The sequence below is a fragment of the Aquarana catesbeiana genome, linkage group LG06 (assembly GCF_042186555.1).
Source record: "Aquarana catesbeiana isolate 2022-GZ linkage group LG06, ASM4218655v1, whole genome shotgun sequence".
NCBI lineage: Eukaryota > Metazoa > Chordata > Amphibia > Anura > Ranidae > Aquarana > Aquarana catesbeiana.
Genome location: NC_133329.1, coordinates 58,734,856 through 58,753,276, shown reverse-complemented (window position 1 = coordinate 58,753,276; position 18,421 = coordinate 58,734,856). Strand labels below are relative to the sequence as shown.

Sequence of the window (18,421 nt, the reverse complement as noted above, 5' to 3'; positions counted from 1 at the left end):
TACACATTTCTATTGTGGTGTAGGATCTGGGCCTGCTGTCCCTCCCTCCCTCCTTCTTTTCCCCATCTCTCATTCATCTCAGACTCTAACCACACCCCCATTTGAACCACGCCCTATAAGCCATGCCCACTATTTCACATAAACCACTCCCATTTTATTTCTAGTATCTATTTACTTGACACAACATCATCTCTTATATTTTACCAGAAAAATGGGTATTATATTGTGTTCCCTAAAATTCATTAAAGCCTATTTTTTCCTGAAAATTTACATTTGATTAACCAGTTGCCGACCGCCGCACGACTATATACGTCCTCAGAGCGGCACGGGCAGGCAAAGGGGCTTACAGGTACGTCCTTGCCTACCCGCGGGTGGGGGGTCGGACCCCCCCCCCCGGTGCCTGCGGCGGTCGACAAATCTCCCCCGGCGATCGGTGGTGAGGGGGAGGCCATCCATTCGTGGCCCCCCCCTCGCGATCGCTCCCAGCCAATGGGATCATTTCCCTGCCTCTGTATTGTACACAGGGGCAGAGGAAATTATGTCATCTCTCCTCGGCTCGGTATTTTCCGTTCCGGCGCCGAGGAGAGAAGACTGTAATGTGAGTGCACAACACACACACAGTAGAACATGCCAGGCATACAATACACCCCCGATCCCCCCCCACCGATTACCCCCCGATCCCCCCCCCCAATCCTTCACAAACTGACACCAAGCAGGTTTTTTTTTTTTCTGATTACTGCATGGTGTCAGTTTGTGACAGTTACAGTGTTAGGACAGTTAGGGTTAGCCCCCTTTAGGTCTAGGATACCCCCCTAACCCCCCCTAATAAAGTTTTAACCCCTTGATCACCCCCCCGTCACCAGTGTCACTAAGCGATCATTTTTCTGATTGCTGTATTAGTGTCGCTGGTGACGCTAGTTAAGGAGGTAAATATTTAGGTTCGCCGTCAGCGCTTTATAGCGACAGGGACCCCCATATACTATCCAATAAATGTTTTAACCCCTTGATTGCCCCCTAGTTAACCCTTTCACCACTGATCACCGTATAACTGTTACGGGTGACGCTGGTTAGTTCGTTTATTTTTTATAGTGTCAGGGCACCCGCCGTTTATTACCGAATAAAGGTTTAGCCCCCTGATCGCCCGGCGGTGATACGCGTCGCCCCAAGCAGCGTCAAATTAGCGACAGTACCGCTAACACCCACACACGCACCGTACACCTCCCTTAGTGGTATAGTATCTGAACGCATCAATATCTGATCCGATCAGATCTATACTAGCGTCCCCAGCAGTTTAGGGTTCCCAAAAACGCAGTGTTAGCGGGATCAGCCCAGATACCTGCTAGCACCTGCATTTTGCCCCTCCGCCCGGCCCAGCCCAGCCCACCCAAGTGCAGTATCGATCGATCACTGTCACTTACAAAACACTAAACACATAACTGCAGCATTCGCAGAGTCAGGCCTGATCCCTGCGATCGCTAACAGTTTTTTTGGTAGCTTTTTATTGAACTGGCAAGCACCCTAGTACACCCCGGTCGTAGTCAAACCAGCACTGCAGTAACACTTGGTGACGTGGCGAGTCCCATAAGTGCAGTTCAAGCTGGTGAGGTGGCAAGCACAAGTAGTGTCCCGCTGCCACCAAAAAGACGAACACAGGCCCGTTGTGTCCATAGTGCCCTTCCTGCTGCATTCGTCAATCCTAATTGGGAACCCACCGCTTCTGCAGCGCCCGTACTTCCCCCATTCACATCCCCAACCAAATGCAGTCGGCTGCATGAGAGGCATTTTCTTTATGTCCTCCCGAGTACCCCTACCCAACGAACCCTCCCAAAAAAGATGTTGTGTCTGCAGCAAGCGCGGATATAGGCGTGACACCCGCTATTATTGTCCCTCCTGTCCTGACAATCCTGGTCTTGCATTGGTGAATGTTTTGAACGCTACCATTCACTAGTTGAGTATTAGCGTAGGGTACAGCATTGCACAGACTAGACACACTTTCACAGGGTCTCCCAAGATGCCATCGCATTTTGAGAGACCCGAACCTGGAACCGGTTACAGTTATAAAAGTTACAGTTACAAAAAAAGTGTAAAAAAAAAAAAAAAAACACAAACAAAAATATAAAATAAAAAAAAATAGTTGTCGTTTTATTGTTCTCTCTCTCTCTCTTCTCTCTCTCTATTGTTCTGCTCTTTTTTACTGTATTCTATTCTGCAATGTTTTATTGTTATTATGTTTTATCATGTTTCCTTTTCAGGTATGCAATTTTTTATACTTTACCGTTTACTGTGCTTTATTGTTAACCATTTTTTTGTCTTCAGGTACGCCATTCACGACTTTGAGTGGTTATACCAGAATGATGCCTGCAGGTTTAGGTATCATCTTGGTATCATTCTTTTCAGCCAGCGGTCAGCTTTCATGTAAAAGCAATCCTAGCGGCTAATTAGCCTCTAGACTGCTTTTGCAAGCAGTGGGAGAGAATGCCCCCCCCCCACCGTCTTCCGTGTTTTTCTCTGGCTCTCCTGTCTCAACAGGGAACCTGAGAATGCAGCCGGTGATTCAGCCAGCTGACCATAGAGCTGATCAGAGACCAGAGTGGCTCCAAACATCTCTATGGCCTAAGAAACTGGAAGCTACGAGCATTTTATAAATTAGATTTCGCCGGATATAAATAGCGCCATTGGGAAATTGGGGAAGCATTTTATCTCACCGATCTTGGTGTGGTCAGATGCTTTGAGGGCAGAGGAGAAATCTAGGGTCTAATAGACCCCAATTTTTTCAAAAAAGAGTACCTGTCACTACCTATTGCTATCATAGGGGATATTTACATTCCCTGAGATAACAATAAAAATGATTTAAAAAAAAAAAAGAAAGGAACAGTTTAAAAATAAGATAAAAAAGCAAAAAAACAATAAAGAAAAAAAAAAAAAAAGCACCCCTGTCCCCCCTGCTCTCGCGCTAAGGCGAACGCAAGCGTCGGTCTGGTGTCAAATGTAAACAGCAATTGCACCATGCATGTGAGGTATCACCGCGAAGGTCAGATCGAGGGCAGTAATTTTAGCAGTAGACCTCCTCTGTAAATCTAAAGTGGTAACCTGTAAAGGCTTTTAAAGGCTTTTAAAAATGTATTTATTTTGTTACCACTGCACGTTTGTGCGCAATTTTAAAGCATGTCATGTTTGGTATCCATGTACTCGGCCTAAGATCATCTTTTTTATTTCATCAAACATTTGGGCAATATAGTGTGTTTTAGTGCATTAAAATTTAAAAAAGTGTGTTTTTTCCCCAAAAAATGCGTTTGAAAAATCGCTGCGCAAATACTGTGTGAAAAAAAAATGAAACACCCACCATTTTAATCTGTAGGGCATTTGCTTTAAAAAAAATATATCATTTTTGGGGATTCAAAGTAATTTTCTTGCAAAAAAAATTTTTTTTTTCATGTAATCAAAAAGTGTCATAAAGGGCTTTGTCTTCAAGTGGTTAGAAGAGTGGGTGATGTGTGACATAAGCTTCTAAATGTTGTGCATAAAATGCCAGGACAGTTTAAAACCCCCCCAAATGACCCCATTTTGGAAAGTAGACACCCCAAGCTATTTACTGAGAGTCATGTCGAGTCCATGGAATATTTTATATTGTGACACAAGTTGCGGGAAAGAGACAATTTTTTTTTTTTTTTTTGCACAAAGTTGTCACTAAATGATATATTGCTCAAACATGCCATGGGAATATGTGAAATTACACCCCAAAATACATTCTGCTGCTTCTCCTGAGTACGGGGATACCACATGTGTGGGACTTTTTGGGAGCCTAGCCGCGTACGGGACCCCGAAAACCAAGCACCGCCTTCAGGATTTCTAAGGGCGTAAATTTTTGATTTAACTCTTCACTGCCTATCACAGTTTCGGAGGCCATGGAATGCCCAGGTGGCACAAAACCCCCCCAAATGACCCCATTTTGGAAAGTAGACACCCCAAGCTATTTGCTGAGAGGTATAGTGAGTATTTTGCAGACCTCACTTTTTGTCACAAAGTTTTGAAAATTAAAAAAAGAAAAAAAAAATTTTTTTTCTTGTCTTTCTTCATTTTCAAATACAAATGAGAGCTGCAAAATACTCACCATGCCTCTCAGCAAATAGCTTGGGGTGTCTACTTTCCAAAATGGGGTCATTTGGGGGGGTTTTGTGCCACCTGGGCATTCCATGGCCTCCGAAACTGTGATAGGCAGTGAAGAGTTAAATCAAAAATTTACGCCCTTAGAAATCCTGAAGGCGGTGCTTGGTTTTCGGGGTCCCGTACGCGGCTAGGCTCCCAAAAAGTCCCACACATGTGGTATCCCCGTACTCAGGAGAAGCAGCTGAATGTATTTTGGGGTGCAATTCCACATATGCCCATGGCCTGTGTGAGCAATATATCATTTAGTGACAACTTTTTGTAATTTTTTTTTTTTTTTTGTCATTATTCAATCACTTGGGACAAAAAAAATGAATATTCAATGGACTCAACATGCCTCTCAGCAATTTCCTTGGGGTGTCTACTTTCCAAAATGGGGTCATTTGGGGGGGGGGTTTGTACTGCCCTGCCATTTTAGCACCTCATGAAATGACATAGGCAGTCATAAACTAAAAGCTGTGTAAATTCCAGAAAATGTACCCTAGTTTGTAGACGCTATAACTTTTACACAAACCAATAAATATACACTTATTGACATATTTTTTTCTACCAAAGACATGTGGCCGAATACATTTTGGCCTAAATGTATGACTAAAATTGAGTTTATTGGATTTTTTTTAGAACAAAAAGTAGAAAATATAATTTTTTTTCAAAATTTTCGGTCTTTTTCCGTGTATAGCGCAAAAAATAAAAACGGCAGAAGTGATCAAATACCATCAAAAGAAAGCTCTATTTGTGGGAAGAAAAGGACGCAAACTTCGTTTGGGTGCAGCATTGCATGACCGCGCAATTGTCAGTTAAAGCGACGCAGTGCCAAATTGTAAAAAGTGCTCTGGTCAGGAAGGGGGTAAAACCTTCCGGGGCTGAAGTGGTTAATAACTGTGCAAACATTGTGGGACATAAAAAAAATTGCAACAACTGCCGTTTTATTCTCCAGGGCCTCTGCTGTGAGAAAATATACTATGGAGTAGATCCGTTCTATAAAAAAAACAGACTGAATTTGGCGCATGAGCAGTACACAGAGCAATACAGATTTTATTTGTGCAACGTTAGTAACCGTTGGAGAGGCGCAAAGTGCCCGCCCACACTCCCTCCTCCCCTAGCAACGCCGTGCGCGTGCAAGGGGCGGGGCAGGGTTGGGCTGCGCAAGCGCAGTATGTCACCGATTTGTCACCTGAGAAGTGTCGCCGGGCTGTTCCCTACCGCGCTTTTACGGTGCGGACTCCGCTCCTCGTGCCACGGACGCCCGGCCAATCATAGGGCTACTTGGGCACCTAGCAGGTAAGAGCGGGCCGCGTGCCACCTTCCTTCTTTCCCTCCGCCTAGCGCCCCACCAATGCAAGACCGCGCAGTGTGAGACTGGCAGCTGTGCCAGCCAATGAGGTCCCAGGGGAGAAAACTTAGCAGGTGTTGTCAGTGGAACTACAAGTCCTAGAAAAGGGGCTGCAGTGTGATTGGTTCAGAGGGGCTGAAGCAGGGGATGCTGGGACTTGTGGTTCCATAGCAGAAAGACAAAATACATTACGGTGTCCTCACACAGCCCCGGCCCCGTCCCCCCCTCCTGTCCCGTCCCCCCCTCCTGTCCCGGCCCCATCCCTGTCCCGGCCTCCCTCCTGTCCCAGCCCCATCCCCGGCCCGTCCCCCCTCCTGTCTCGTTCCCCCCTCCTGTCTCGTTCCCCCCCTCCTGTCTCGTCCCCCCCTCCTGTCTCGTCCCCCCCTCCTGTCTCGCTCCCCCCTCCTGTCTCGTTCCCCCCTCCTGTCTCGTTCCCCCCTCCTGTCTCGTTCCCCCCTCCTGTCTCGTCCCCCCCTCCTGTCCTGTCCCCCCTCCTGTCCTGGCCCCGGCCCCATCCCCCACCTGTCCCGGCCCCCCTCCTGCCCCGTCCCCCCCTCCTGCCCCGTCCCCCCCTCCTGTCTCGTCCCCCCCTCCTGTCCTGCCCCCCCTGCTGTCCCCCCTCCTGTCCCCGCACAGTCCCCCTCGTCCTGGCCCCGTCCCCCACCTGTCCCGTCCCCCCTCCTGTCTCGTCCCCCCCTCCTGTCCCCCCTCCTGTCCCCGCACAGTCCCCCTCCTGTCCCTGTCCCGTCCCCCTTCCTGTCCCAGCCCAGTTCCCCCTCCTCCCACATTGAGTGGGCAAATGTATCGTTTTTATTTTGGGGAAGGGACTGCTGCTAGCCCCACAAATGTGAAAATACTTCATACATAATACTACTATAATGGGGGCCCAAGGCTTTATAAAGGGCTGAAACACTTCCAGATGTCACGCTGGGTAAGTAATAACCTACCCTGGGGGGCAGATAGGAGGGGGAGTGTGTCGGGCGTCTGATAAGAGCCAGGGACCCTCCTCTGAGGATCTGTTGCAGTGGGCTCACTGGTTGCTATGAGTTACCTCACACTGCCTTGTCGTTGTTGCTTAAAGTTTCTTTGCTCTACCTTGGCATCCTTGCTGGTTGCTATGGGTTACCTTAATCTACCTTGGCATCCTTGCTGGTTGCTATGGGTTACCTTGCTCTACCTTGGCATCCTTGCTGGTTGCTATGGGTTACTTTGCTCTGCCTTGGCATCCTTGCTGGTTGCTATGGGTTACCTTGCTCTACCTTGGCAGCCTTGCTGGTTGCTATGGGTTACCTCGCTGTGAGTTACCATTTGTCTTATGAACTGAATTGTAGGATGTCGGGGAGTGATGCTCGGGGTGAAAACACACCCAGGATCCATCTTCCGTCCATCTGTTCTCTCCCCAGCCGTGTCTTCTTCTGGCCGGTCACCACATCAGCTTTAAGTGCCGGAAACATGAAATATTGATGGTGAAATCCATCCTTCTCATGTACTCTCCATGGAGATCTACATTGACAGACTCACAGTCTATGTCTGCCTCAGTTGCAGTGATAACCATGCGGTTGTCATGTGTCCGGGGATCAGTATACGTTATGTTGTGTGTTAGTGTGCATTGGGCTAAGGCAACGTATTTAAAACCAATGTCCTCTCCATGTAGAGGAGTTCTAGGCCTGACCCGTATTCCAATACCGGGACCCCACCCGGCTGTGTGATCAGGAGACATTACTTTCCCTTTCTGTTTACGGAGAACAATCTGGTTTTGTTTTCTCAGAACGTTTGTCAGTTCAGCTTCACTTTTATCCCCAAGCTCTGTTCAGTTCTATCATTTTCTCTTTCTCGGTTTTTGTTTTATTCTTTTGTTTATTTCAGGAGGTTTGTGAAGATTATAATAAGAAAACCAATCAGGATCAGCTATAAGAATTGCCGTCTGCCAGGAGCGGTGGTTATTTCCAGGGCGGAGCTGCCTTTGCTTATTAATTTGCACGATAATTTGTATATGCAAAAGTATTGTCACCCTTGAATATAAATTAACACTTACAGCACCCCCTACCATTACACACCCCAAACACTTACAGTGCCTTGCAAAAGTATTCACCCCCTTGGCATGTTTCGTGTTTTGTTGCCTCACAACCTGGAATTACCATTGATTGTTTGAGGATTTGCAGCTTCTAATTTACAGAACATGCCCACAACTTTGAAGATGTTTTTTTTTTTTTTTATTGTGAAGCAAACGACAATTAGGACAAAATAACAGAAGAAGTCAATGTGCATAACTATTCACCCCCCCTAAAGTCAATACTTTGTAGAGCCACCTTTTGCGGCTATCACAGCTCCAAGTCGCTTTGGATAAGTCTCTATGAGCTTGCCACATCTTACCACTGGGATTTTTGCCCATTCCTCCTTGCAAAACTGCTCCAGCTCCTTCAAGTTGGATGGTTTGCGTTTGTGACCAGTAATCTTTTAAGTCTGACCACAGATTTTCTATTGGATTGAGGTCTGGGCTTTGACTAGGCCATTCCAACTCATTTACATGTTTCCCCTTAAACCACTCAAGTGTTGCTTTAGCACTGTGTTTGGGGTCATTGTCCTGCTGGAAGGTGAACCTCCGTCCTAGCCTCAAATCACACACAGAGTGGTACAGGTTTTGCTCAAGAATATCCCTGTATTTATAACCATCCATCTTTCCCTCAACCCTGACCAGTTTCCCAGTCCTGACTGCTGAAGAACATCCCCACAGCATGATGCTGCCACCACCATGTTTCACAGTGGGGATGGTGTTCTTTGGGTGATGTGATGTGTTGGGTTTGTGCCAGACATAGCGTTTTCTTTGATGGCCAAAAAGTTCAATTTTAGTCTCATCAGACCAGAGCACCTTCCTCCATACATTTTGGGAGTCTCCCACATGCCTTTTCGCAAACTCAAAATGTGCCACTTTGTTTTTTGCTGAAAGTAATGGCTTTCTTCTGGCCACTCTGCCATAAAGCCCAACTCTATGGAGCGTACGGCTTATTGTCGTCCTATGTACAGATACTCCAGTCTCTACTGTGGAACTCTGCAGCTCCTCCAGGGTTACCTTAGATCTCTGTGCTGCCTCTCCGACTAATGCCCTCCTTGCCCGGTCTGTGAGTTTCTTGACAGGTTTGCTGTTGTGCCATGTTCTTTCCATTTGGTTATGATAGATTTGATGGTGCTCCTAGGGATCATCAAAGATTTGGATATTTTTTTTTTTTATAACCTAACCCTGACTTGTACTTCTCAACAACATTGTCCCTTACTTGTTTGGAGAGTTCCTTGGTCTTCATGGCAGTGTTTGGTGAGTGGTGCCTCTTGCTTAGGTGTTGCAGCCTCTGGGGCCTTTCAAAAAGGTGTGTCTATGTAATGACAGATCATGTGACACTTAGATTGCACACAGGTGGACATCATTTCACTAATTATGTGACTTCTGAAGGTAATTGGTTGCACCAGAGCTTTTTATGGGCTTCATAACAAAGGGAGTGAATACATACGCGCATGCCAATTATCAGTTTTTCATTTCTGAAAAATAGTTTTATGTATATATTTTTCTAATTTTACGTCACCAACTTAGACTATTGTGTTCTGATCCATCACATATAATTCAGATTAAAAAAAACATTGAACTAAAGGCTGTAATGTAACAAAATAGGTAAAAAGCCAAGGGGGTGAATACTTTTGCAAAGCACTGTACCTGCCTGCTCACAGTCTTCTACTGAATTAATTGAATTTAATACACTAAGCTGTGCATGGACTCCCTACCATATGTGTATATATAGGATCATGTCATTTCCTGCCAGCCAATCAAGAGACTGGAAATCCGGCAGATGATTTCTAGGGATGCTGAAGCACGCCATGCCTGTTGTCAGATTTGCTACCGCTGCCAACCCCCCCACCCCCCAGCATCCCAGTTCTACTTTATTGACAGGTTATCCTCGAGCTTTCCTGCCTTGTCCCCCCGGCAGCCCTGTGCTTTTTGATTGACAGCGGGGCTTTCCCAGATGTCCTATGTGTCATTCGGCTGCCCATCCCCAGGCAATCCATTGCCAAGCCCTTGTAGGTAATGAATGACCTTTTACCTGGAATAGGTCGTATTCAACGGCAGTACACAACCGGGTAACATTTTTGGCACTGCCTGTGTACAGCCCTGAGCGGCTGCATGTTCTCCTTTTAGGTGGACAGTAAAATCGCAGCACAACCACCTGTTTTTACCGCCATCTGCATGAATGAGGCCTAAAGGATCATGATGCATTCTTGCATTGATGAATACAGACCTGCGTTCTTTTGTCTTTTCATATCTGATTGCAGTTCAACTTTGACCTTTTTAAAATCAGCCGTTTTCATGTAAATAATTCCTGCCATGGAAGTCCTTGTTCAGTTCAGGCCCTTCCTGTCCTTGTTGGGGCCCTTCCTGTCCTTGTTGGGGCCCTTCCTGTCCTTGTCAGCTTGTCACATCCACTCCTGGTGGACTATGAGCGGCTGTGCAGACACACATTGCTCAGACACGGTCCCTGTCAGGAAGCCGGTCCAGAGCAATGATGTGCAGCCGATTGGTTGAGCTGGTGCATGTAGACTGCAAGTGGCTGAAGGAGGCTGCATGCAGGAGATCGGCAGCACTGAGCTGGAAATAAAAAGGTGAAACCCCTGGTATTTTATGCCAACATGGCAATTGTTTGATACACGGAGCTTTACCAAACCAGACGTGGTTCAGGTAGGGCTCAAATCTATGTTGACTGACCTGCCAAAACAGAACACTTCCATACAAGGGGGCAGATGTGCCACCGCATCACTCTGTTCAGGGACAGAGGTGGTCAGACAGGTTTTTCATCTATGCAACCTCTCCCTGCTTGACTTTGACATTGTCTATTGTCCGACTTCTGTGCTAAATCAGAGTAAGAAGGAGAAAGAACTTGGTGGAGCAGACACTTACCAACCATCAAGAAGGCTGCAGAGATAAGTGTAATGCCGCGTACACACGGTCGGACTTTTCGTCTACAAAAGTCCAACGGATGCCGACGGACTAAAGCTGGCTGGTAATCCGATCGTGTGTGGGCTTCTCCGGACTTTCAGCAGACTTTTTCAGCCTCAAATCCGACGGACTTTAGATTTGAAACATGCTTCAAATCTTTACGTCGTAACTACGACGGACCCGAAATCCGCTCGTCTGTGTGCTAGTCCGACGGACAAAAACCCATGCTAGGGCAGCTATTGGCTACTGGCTATGAACTTCCTTATTTTAGTCCGGTGTACGTCATCACGTACGAATCCGTCGGACTTTTGTGTGGTCGTGTGTAGGCAAGTCCGTTCGTTAGAAAGTCTGCTGCAAGTCCGCCGAAAGTCCGCCGAAAGTCCGCCGGAAGTCTGTCGGACAGGCTGTCGGACTTTTGTAGACGAAAAGTCCGACCGTGTGTACGCGGCATAAGTGTTTGGTGGATGCTGGAGACTTAACCCCTGACAGTCTCTTCTGTCTCTCGGGACTCTTGGTGAAATCTCTGCACTGAGTTCCTGGGTCTGTATACCTGCTGTGCCCATTATGAGGTCTTCCCACCATCCCTGTGCTGAATTCCTGGGTCTGCACATCTGCTGTGCCCATTATGAGGGGTTATCACCATTCCTGAACTGTGTTCCCAAGTCTGTATACCTGCTGTGCCCATTATAAGGGGTTCCCACCATCCCTGTGCTGAGTTCCCAGGTCTGTACACCTGCTCACTCTCCCTGTTATCCAATGTTACAGGGAATGCAATAATGGGAACACCCAAAACTCTCTGCTAGCCAGCAGCTAATGGTACGATATCTCAGAGTTCCCCAAAAAAAAACTACACCCCAAACCCCATTACACACCCCAAACACTTACAGTGCCTTGCAAAAGTATTTACCCCCCTTGGCATTTTTCCTGTTTTGTTGCCTCACAACCTGGAATTAACATGGATTGTTTGAGGATTTGCATCTTCTAATTTACAGAACATGCCCACAACTTTGAAGATTTTTTTTTTTTTTTTTATTGTGAAGCAAACAACAAATAGGACAAAATAACAAAAAAAGTCAATGTGCATAACTATTCACCCCCCTAAAGTCAATACTTTGTAGAGCCACTTTTTGCGGCTATCACAGCTCCAAGTGGCTTTGGATAAGTCTCTATGAGTTTGCCACATCTTACCACTGGGATTTGTGCCCATTTCTCCTTGCAAAACTGCTCCAGCTCCTTCAAGTTGGATGGTTTGCGCTTGTGAACAGCAATCTTTAAGCCTGACCACAGATTTTCTATTGGATTGAGGTCTGGGCTTTGACTAGGCCATTCCAACACATTTACATGTTCCCCCTTAAACCACTCAAGTGTTGCTTTAGCAGTGTGTTTGGGGTCATTGTCCTGCTAGAAGGTGAACCTCCGTCCTAGCCTCAAATCACACACAGAGTGGTACAGGTTTTGCTCAAAAATGTCCCTTTATTTAGCTCAACTCAACTTTGACTAGTTTCCCAGTCCCGACTGCTGAAAAACATCCCCACAGCATGATGCTGCCACCACCATGTTTCACAGTGGGGATGGTATTCTTTGGGTGATGTGATGTGTTGGGTTTGCCCCAGACATAGCGTTTTCTTTGATGGCCAAAAAGTTTAATTTTAGCCTCATCAGACCAGAGCACCTTCCTCCATACATTTTGGGAGTCTCCCACATGCCTTTTCACAAACTCAAAACGTTGCCATTTTGTTTTTTGCTGAAAGTAATGGCTTTCTTCTGGCCACTCTGCCATAAAGCCCAACTCTATGGAGCGTACGGCTTATTGTCGTCCTATGTACAGATACTCCAGTCTCTGCTGTGGAACTCTGCAGCTCCTCCAGGGTTACCTTAGGTCTCTGTCCTAACTCTCTGATTAATGCCCTCCTTGCCCGGTCCGTGAGTTTTGGTGTGCGCCCGTCCCTTGGCAGGTTTGCTGTTGTGCCATATTCTTTCCATTTGGTTATGATAGATTTGATGGTGCTCCTAGGGATCATAAAAGATTTGGATATTTTTTTTTTTATAACCTAACCCTGACTTGTACTTCTCAACAACATTGTCCCTTACTTGTTTGGAGAGTTCCTTGGTCTTCATGGCAGTGTTTGGTGAGTGGTGCCTCTTGCTTAGGTGTTGCAGCCTCTGGGGCCTTTCAAAATGGTGTGTCTATGTAATGACAGATCATGTGACACTTAGATTGCACACAGGTGGACATCATTTCACTAATTATGTGACTTCTGAAGGTAATTGGTTGCACCAGAGCTTTTTATGGGCTTCATAACAAAGGGAGTGAATACATACGCGCATGCCAATTATCAGTTTTTCATTTCTGAAAAATAGTTTTATGTATATATTTTTCTAATTTTACTTCACCGACTTAGACTATTGTGTTCTGATCCATCACATATAATTCAGATTAAAAAAAACATTGAACTAAAGGCTGTAATGTAACAAAATAGGTAAAAAGCCAAGCGGGGTGAATACTTTTGCAAAGCACTGTACCTGCCTGCTTAGTCTTCTACTGAATGAAATGAATTTAATACACTGAGCTGTGCATGGACTCCCGTATGTATATATAGGATCATGTCATTTCCTGCCAGCCAATCAAGAGACTGGAAATCCGGCAGATGATTTCTAGGGATGCTGAAGCACGGCATGCCTGTTGTCAGATTTGCTACCGCTGCCAACCCCCCCACCCCCCAGCATACCAGTTCTACTTTATTGACAGGTTATCCTCAAGCTTTCCCGCCTTGTCCCCCCGGCAGCCCTGTGCTTTTTGATTGACAGCGGGGCTTTCCCAGATGTCCTATGTGTCATTCGGCTGCCCATCCCCAGGCAATGCATTGCCAAGCCCTTGTAGGTAATGAATGACCTTTTACCTGGAATAGGTCGTATTCAGCGGCAGTACGCAACCGGGTAACATTTTTGGCACTGCATGTGTACAGCCCTGAGCGGCTGCATGTTCTCCTTTTAGGTGGGCAGTAAAATCGCAGCACGACCACCCGTTTTTACCGCCATCTGCATGAATGAGGCCTAAAGGATCATGATGCATTCTTGCATTGATGAATACAGACCTGCATTATTTTGTCTTTTCATATCTGATTGCAGTTCAACTTTGACCTTTTTAAAATCAGCCGTTTTCATGTAAATAATTCCTGCCATGGAAGTCCTTGTTCAGTTCAGGCCCTTCCTGTCCTTGTTGGGGTCCTTCCTGTCCTTGTTGGGGCCCTTCCTGTCCTTGTCAGCTTGTCACATCCACTCCTGGTGGACTATGAGTGGCTGTGCAGACACACATTGCTCAGACACGGTCCCTGTCAGGAAGCCGGTCCAGAGCAATGATGTGCAGCCGGTTGGTGGAGCTGGTGCATGTAGACTGGAAGTGGCTGAAGGAGGCTGCATGCAGGAGATCGGCAGCACTGAGCTGGAAATAAAAAGGTGAAACCCCTGGTATTTTATGCCAACATGGCAATTGTTTGATACACGGAGCTTTACCAAACCAGACGTGGTTCAGGTAGGGCTCAAATCTATGTTGACTGACCTGCCAAAACAGAACACTTCCATACAAGGGGGCAGATGTGCCACCGCATCACTCTGTTCAGGGACAGAGGTGGTCAGACAGGTTTTTCATCTATGCAACCTCTCCCTGCTTGACTTTGACATTGTCTATTGTCCAACTTCTTCTGTGCTAAATCAGAGTAAGAAGGAGAAAGAACTTGGTGGAGCAGACACTTACCAACCATCAAGAAGGCTGCAGAGATAAGTGTAAGTGTTTGGATGCTGGAGACTTAACCCCTGACAGTCTCTTCTGTCTCTCGGGACTCTTGGTGAAATCTCTGCACTGGGTTCCTGGGTCTGTACACCTGCTGTGCCCATTATGAGAGGTTCCCGCCATCCCTGTGCTGAGTTCCTGGGTCTGTACACCTACTGTGCCCATTATGAGGGGTCCCCACCATCCCTGTGCTGAGTTTCTGGGTCTGTACACCTGCTGTGCCCATTATGAGGGGTTCCCACCATCTCTTTACTGAATTCCTGGGTCTGTACACCTTCTCACTCTCCCTGTTATCCAATCTTACAGGGAATGCAGTAATGGGAACACCCAAAACTCTCTGCTAGCCAGCAGCTAATGGTACGATATCTCAGAGTTCCCCAAAAAAACATAGAAAGTCAGAAGGTGACTCTGCCCCTTGGGTTCCCAACTATAGCTGAAATCTCACTTATGATTGGGCTGACCCCTTTGAAGAGCACCATTGGGGATGTCTACCATTTTGCTGTACTGTAGTCTGTGTCGCCCCTTTTCTTTTGTTCTATAGGAAGCAAGTCGTTTGGATGTTTTTTTTTCTTTTCTCTGTTTGATTTGTGTCGTCTTATCCCTCACCTCCACAGCTAGGAAGACTGACGCTACTGCAATTGGTGGATCGGAGTCGCTTGGATGGTGTGGCTCAACGTGCCTCGTCTTCTTACCACGGTTTCCATCACAGCTGCACTAGCTGCTTTTGGAAGGTGCAAATTCAATCCATATGATTTCACATGTTGGTTACACAAGTGACAGTTTAGTGATAGGTGGGGCCTGGTGGGCTGAATCTTGGGGACTCCAAATGTAAGATCTCCCTGCCGTAGTTCCATGTCTTTTGTTCTTGCCCACCTTAGAACGCTGATCTTCCCTTTGTTCAAGCAGGGATGGTGGGAGCTCTTCATAATGGGCACATCAGGTGTACAGACCTGGGAACTAAAAACAGTGGTGGTGGGAACCCCTCATAAGGGGCACAGCAGGTGTACAGACCCAGGAACTCGGCACAGGGATGGTGGGAACCCCTCATAAGGGGCACAGCAGGTGTACAGACCCAGGAACTCGGCACAGGGATGGTGGGAACCCCTCATAAGGGGCACAGCAGGTGTACAGACCCAGGAACTCAGCACAGGGATGGTGGGAACCCCTCATAATGGGCACAGCAGGTGTACAGACCCAGGAACTCAGCACAGGGGTGATGGGAACCCCTCATAATGGGCACATCAGATGTACAGACCCCGGAACTCAAAATAGGGGTGGTGGGAACCCCTCATAAGGGGAACAGCAGGTGTACAGACCCAGGAACTCGGCATAGGGATGGTGGGAATCCCTCATAATGGGCACATCAGGTGTACAGACCCGGAAACTCAGCACAGGGATGGTGGGAACCCCTCATTAATGGACACCACAGGAGTAACTCTTAAACTAAGTGGTTACCAGATTGTGTGTCAGTTTTGCCCCATAGCAGCCAATCTTAGATTGTTGTCCTGTTATTGTCCTGGTGGAAGCTTTCCATTGATTGTTTGCTGTCAGGTGATTTGTCATTTGTCTTCATAAATTAGGAATAGCTTATGGGGTGAGGTGACCGATCTAATGTCTGGTCTATTGTTCTCTCTACAGCTTCGTGTTTGCATACTGGTACAGTAAGCGCAGCCGGCAGCCTGCCATGACGGGTCACGTGAAGGCGCTCACCTCTCCGTATCCAGGTTCTCAGGTGGAGAGGTGGCCGGTACCCCCAGAAAAGGTCAACTGGTCTGTTGATTGGCCGGAGTACGAGCCTGTAGAGTACACGGCTCGCCCTGTGCTCGCCCAGCCAGTCTGGGCAGACCCGCCACACAGGTGAGAGGCGTTTGTTTTTTACCTGGCTGGTTTTTCCTCTTCTATTTTTGTAATTCTCTTAATCTGGATCAAACGCTTTGTATGTTTAAAGCCCGGCTCTGTGCAATATTTAAAGAAAACTTCAGTTCCTGTTTTTAGGTTGAACCCCAAGCTAAACAAATCTTGTCTCTATACATTCCTCATATGTATTCTTCCTGAATCTCAATGTACTTTTTGTGTATTTTTTCTAGATCTGTGCAGTCATCCAGTGTGAGACTTCCTGTCTGTGCCATCTTAATAGCTTTATGGGCCCCTGGGCAAAGTAACGCACTGGGGCCCCTAACAGGGAGACAGTGACCTGCAGTGCACATAGCAAAAAGTGGGTGTGGCTAGATTATGCTACATATTGGGCATATTTTTTTTTTTTTTTTTTTTTTTTGTCTGATTAACCATTTTTCTGACCAGCAACGTACCTGTACACGCTGTCGGCTCTCTTGTAAAAGCAATCCTAGTGGTTATCTAGCTGCTGGATTGTTTTTACAAGCAGCGGGAGACTGCAGACATGATAGAGGAGATGGTCAGAGACTGCAGACATGGTACAAGAGATGGTCAGAGACTGCAGACATGATAGAGGAGATGGTCAGAGACTGCAGACATGATAGAGGAGATGGTCAGAGACTGCAGACATGATAGAGGAGATGGTCAGAGACTGCAGACATGAGACAGGAGATGGTCAGAGACTGCAGACATGAGACAGGAGATGGTCAGAGACTGCAGACATGAGACAGGAGATGGTCAGAGACTGCAGACATGAGACAGGAGATGGTCAGAGACTGCAGACATGAGACAGGAGATGGTCAGAGACTGCAGACATGAGACAGGAGATGGTCAGAGACTGCAGACATGAGACAGGAGATGGTCAGAGACTGCAGACATGAGACAGGAGATGGTCAGAGACTGCAGACATGAGACAGGAGATGGTCAGAGACTGCAGACATGAGACAGGAGATGGTCAGAGACTGCAGACATGAGACAGGAGATGGTCAGAGACTGCAGATATGAGACAGGAGAAGGTCAGAGACTGCAGACATGAGACAGGAGAAGGTCAGAGACTGCAGACATGATACAAGAGATGGTCAGAGACTGCAGACATGAGACAGGAGATGGTCAGAGACTGCAGATATGAGACAGGAGATGGTCAGAGACTGCAGACATGAGACAGGAGAAGGTCAGAGACTGCAGACATGATACAAGAGATGGTCAGAGACTGCAGACATGAGACAGGAGATGGTCAGAGACTGCAGACATGAGACAGGAGATGGTCAGAGACTGCAGACAGGAGATGGTCAGAGACTGCAGACAGGAGATGGTCAGAGACTGCAGACAGGAGATGGTCAGAGACTGCAGACAGGAGATGGTCAGAGACTGCAGACAGGAGATGGTCAGAGACTGCAGACAGGAGATGGTCAGAGACTGCAGACAGGAGATGGTCAGAGACTGCAGACAGGAGATGGTCAGACTGCAGACAGGAGATGGTCAGAGACTGCAGACAGGAGATGGTCAGAGACTGCAGACGGGAAACGGTCAGAGACTGCAGACGGGAAACGGTCAGAGACTGCAGACGGGAAACGGTCAGAGACTGCAGACGGGAAACGGTCAGAGACTGCAGACGGGAAACGGTCAGAGACTGCAGACGGGAAACGGTCAGAGACTGCAGACGGGAAACGGTCAGAGACTGCAGACGGGAAACGGTCAGAGACTGCAGACGGGAAACGGTCAGAGACTGCAGACGGGAAACGGTCAGAGACTGCAGACGGGAAACGGTCAGAGACTGCAGACGGGAGAAGGTCAGAGACTGCAGACGGGAAACGGTCAGAGACTGCAGACGGGAGAAGGTCAGAGACTGCAGACATGAGACGGGAGAAGGTCAGAGACTGCAGACATGAGACGGGAGAAGGTCAGAGACTGCAGACATGAGACGGGAGAAGGTCAGAGACTGCAGACATGAGACGGGAGATGGTCAGAGACTGCAGACATGAGACGGGAGATGGTTAAGAGACTGCAGACATGAGACGGGAGATGGTTAAGAGACTGCAGACATGAGACGGGAGATGGTTAAGAGACTGCAGACATGAGACGGGAGATGGTTAAGAGACTGCAGACATGAGACGGGAGATGGTTAAGAGACTGCAGACATGAGACGGGAGATGGTTAAGAGACTGCAGACATGAGACGGGAGATGGTTAAGAGACTGCAGACATGAGACGGGAGATGGTTAAGAGACTGCAGACATGAGACGGGAGATGGTTAAGAGACTGCA

At 47.3% G+C, this 18,421-nt stretch overlaps 1 protein-coding gene across 3 annotated transcripts in view; it reads left to right on the top strand.

Moving 5' to 3' along the window:
- Positions 1-5,272: 5,272 nt before the first annotated feature.
- NUDT9 (nudix hydrolase 9) overlaps positions 5,273-18,421 on the top strand; it is a 31,728-nt gene continuing 18,579 nt past the window's right edge. The window contains exons 1-3 of one of the 3 annotated variants that reach the window (XM_073635998.1): positions 5,305-5,445; positions 14,880-14,996; positions 15,904-16,122. In XM_073635998.1, the coding sequence (XP_073492099.1) occupies positions 14,926-14,996; positions 15,904-16,122 (290 nt within the window). In that variant the 5' untranslated portion in view covers positions 5,305-5,445; positions 14,880-14,925. Of the gene's footprint in view, positions 5,446-14,879; positions 14,997-15,903; positions 16,123-18,421 lie in introns of those variants that run through there. The other 2 variants (XM_073635997.1, XM_073635999.1) reach the window with 2 other exon arrangements.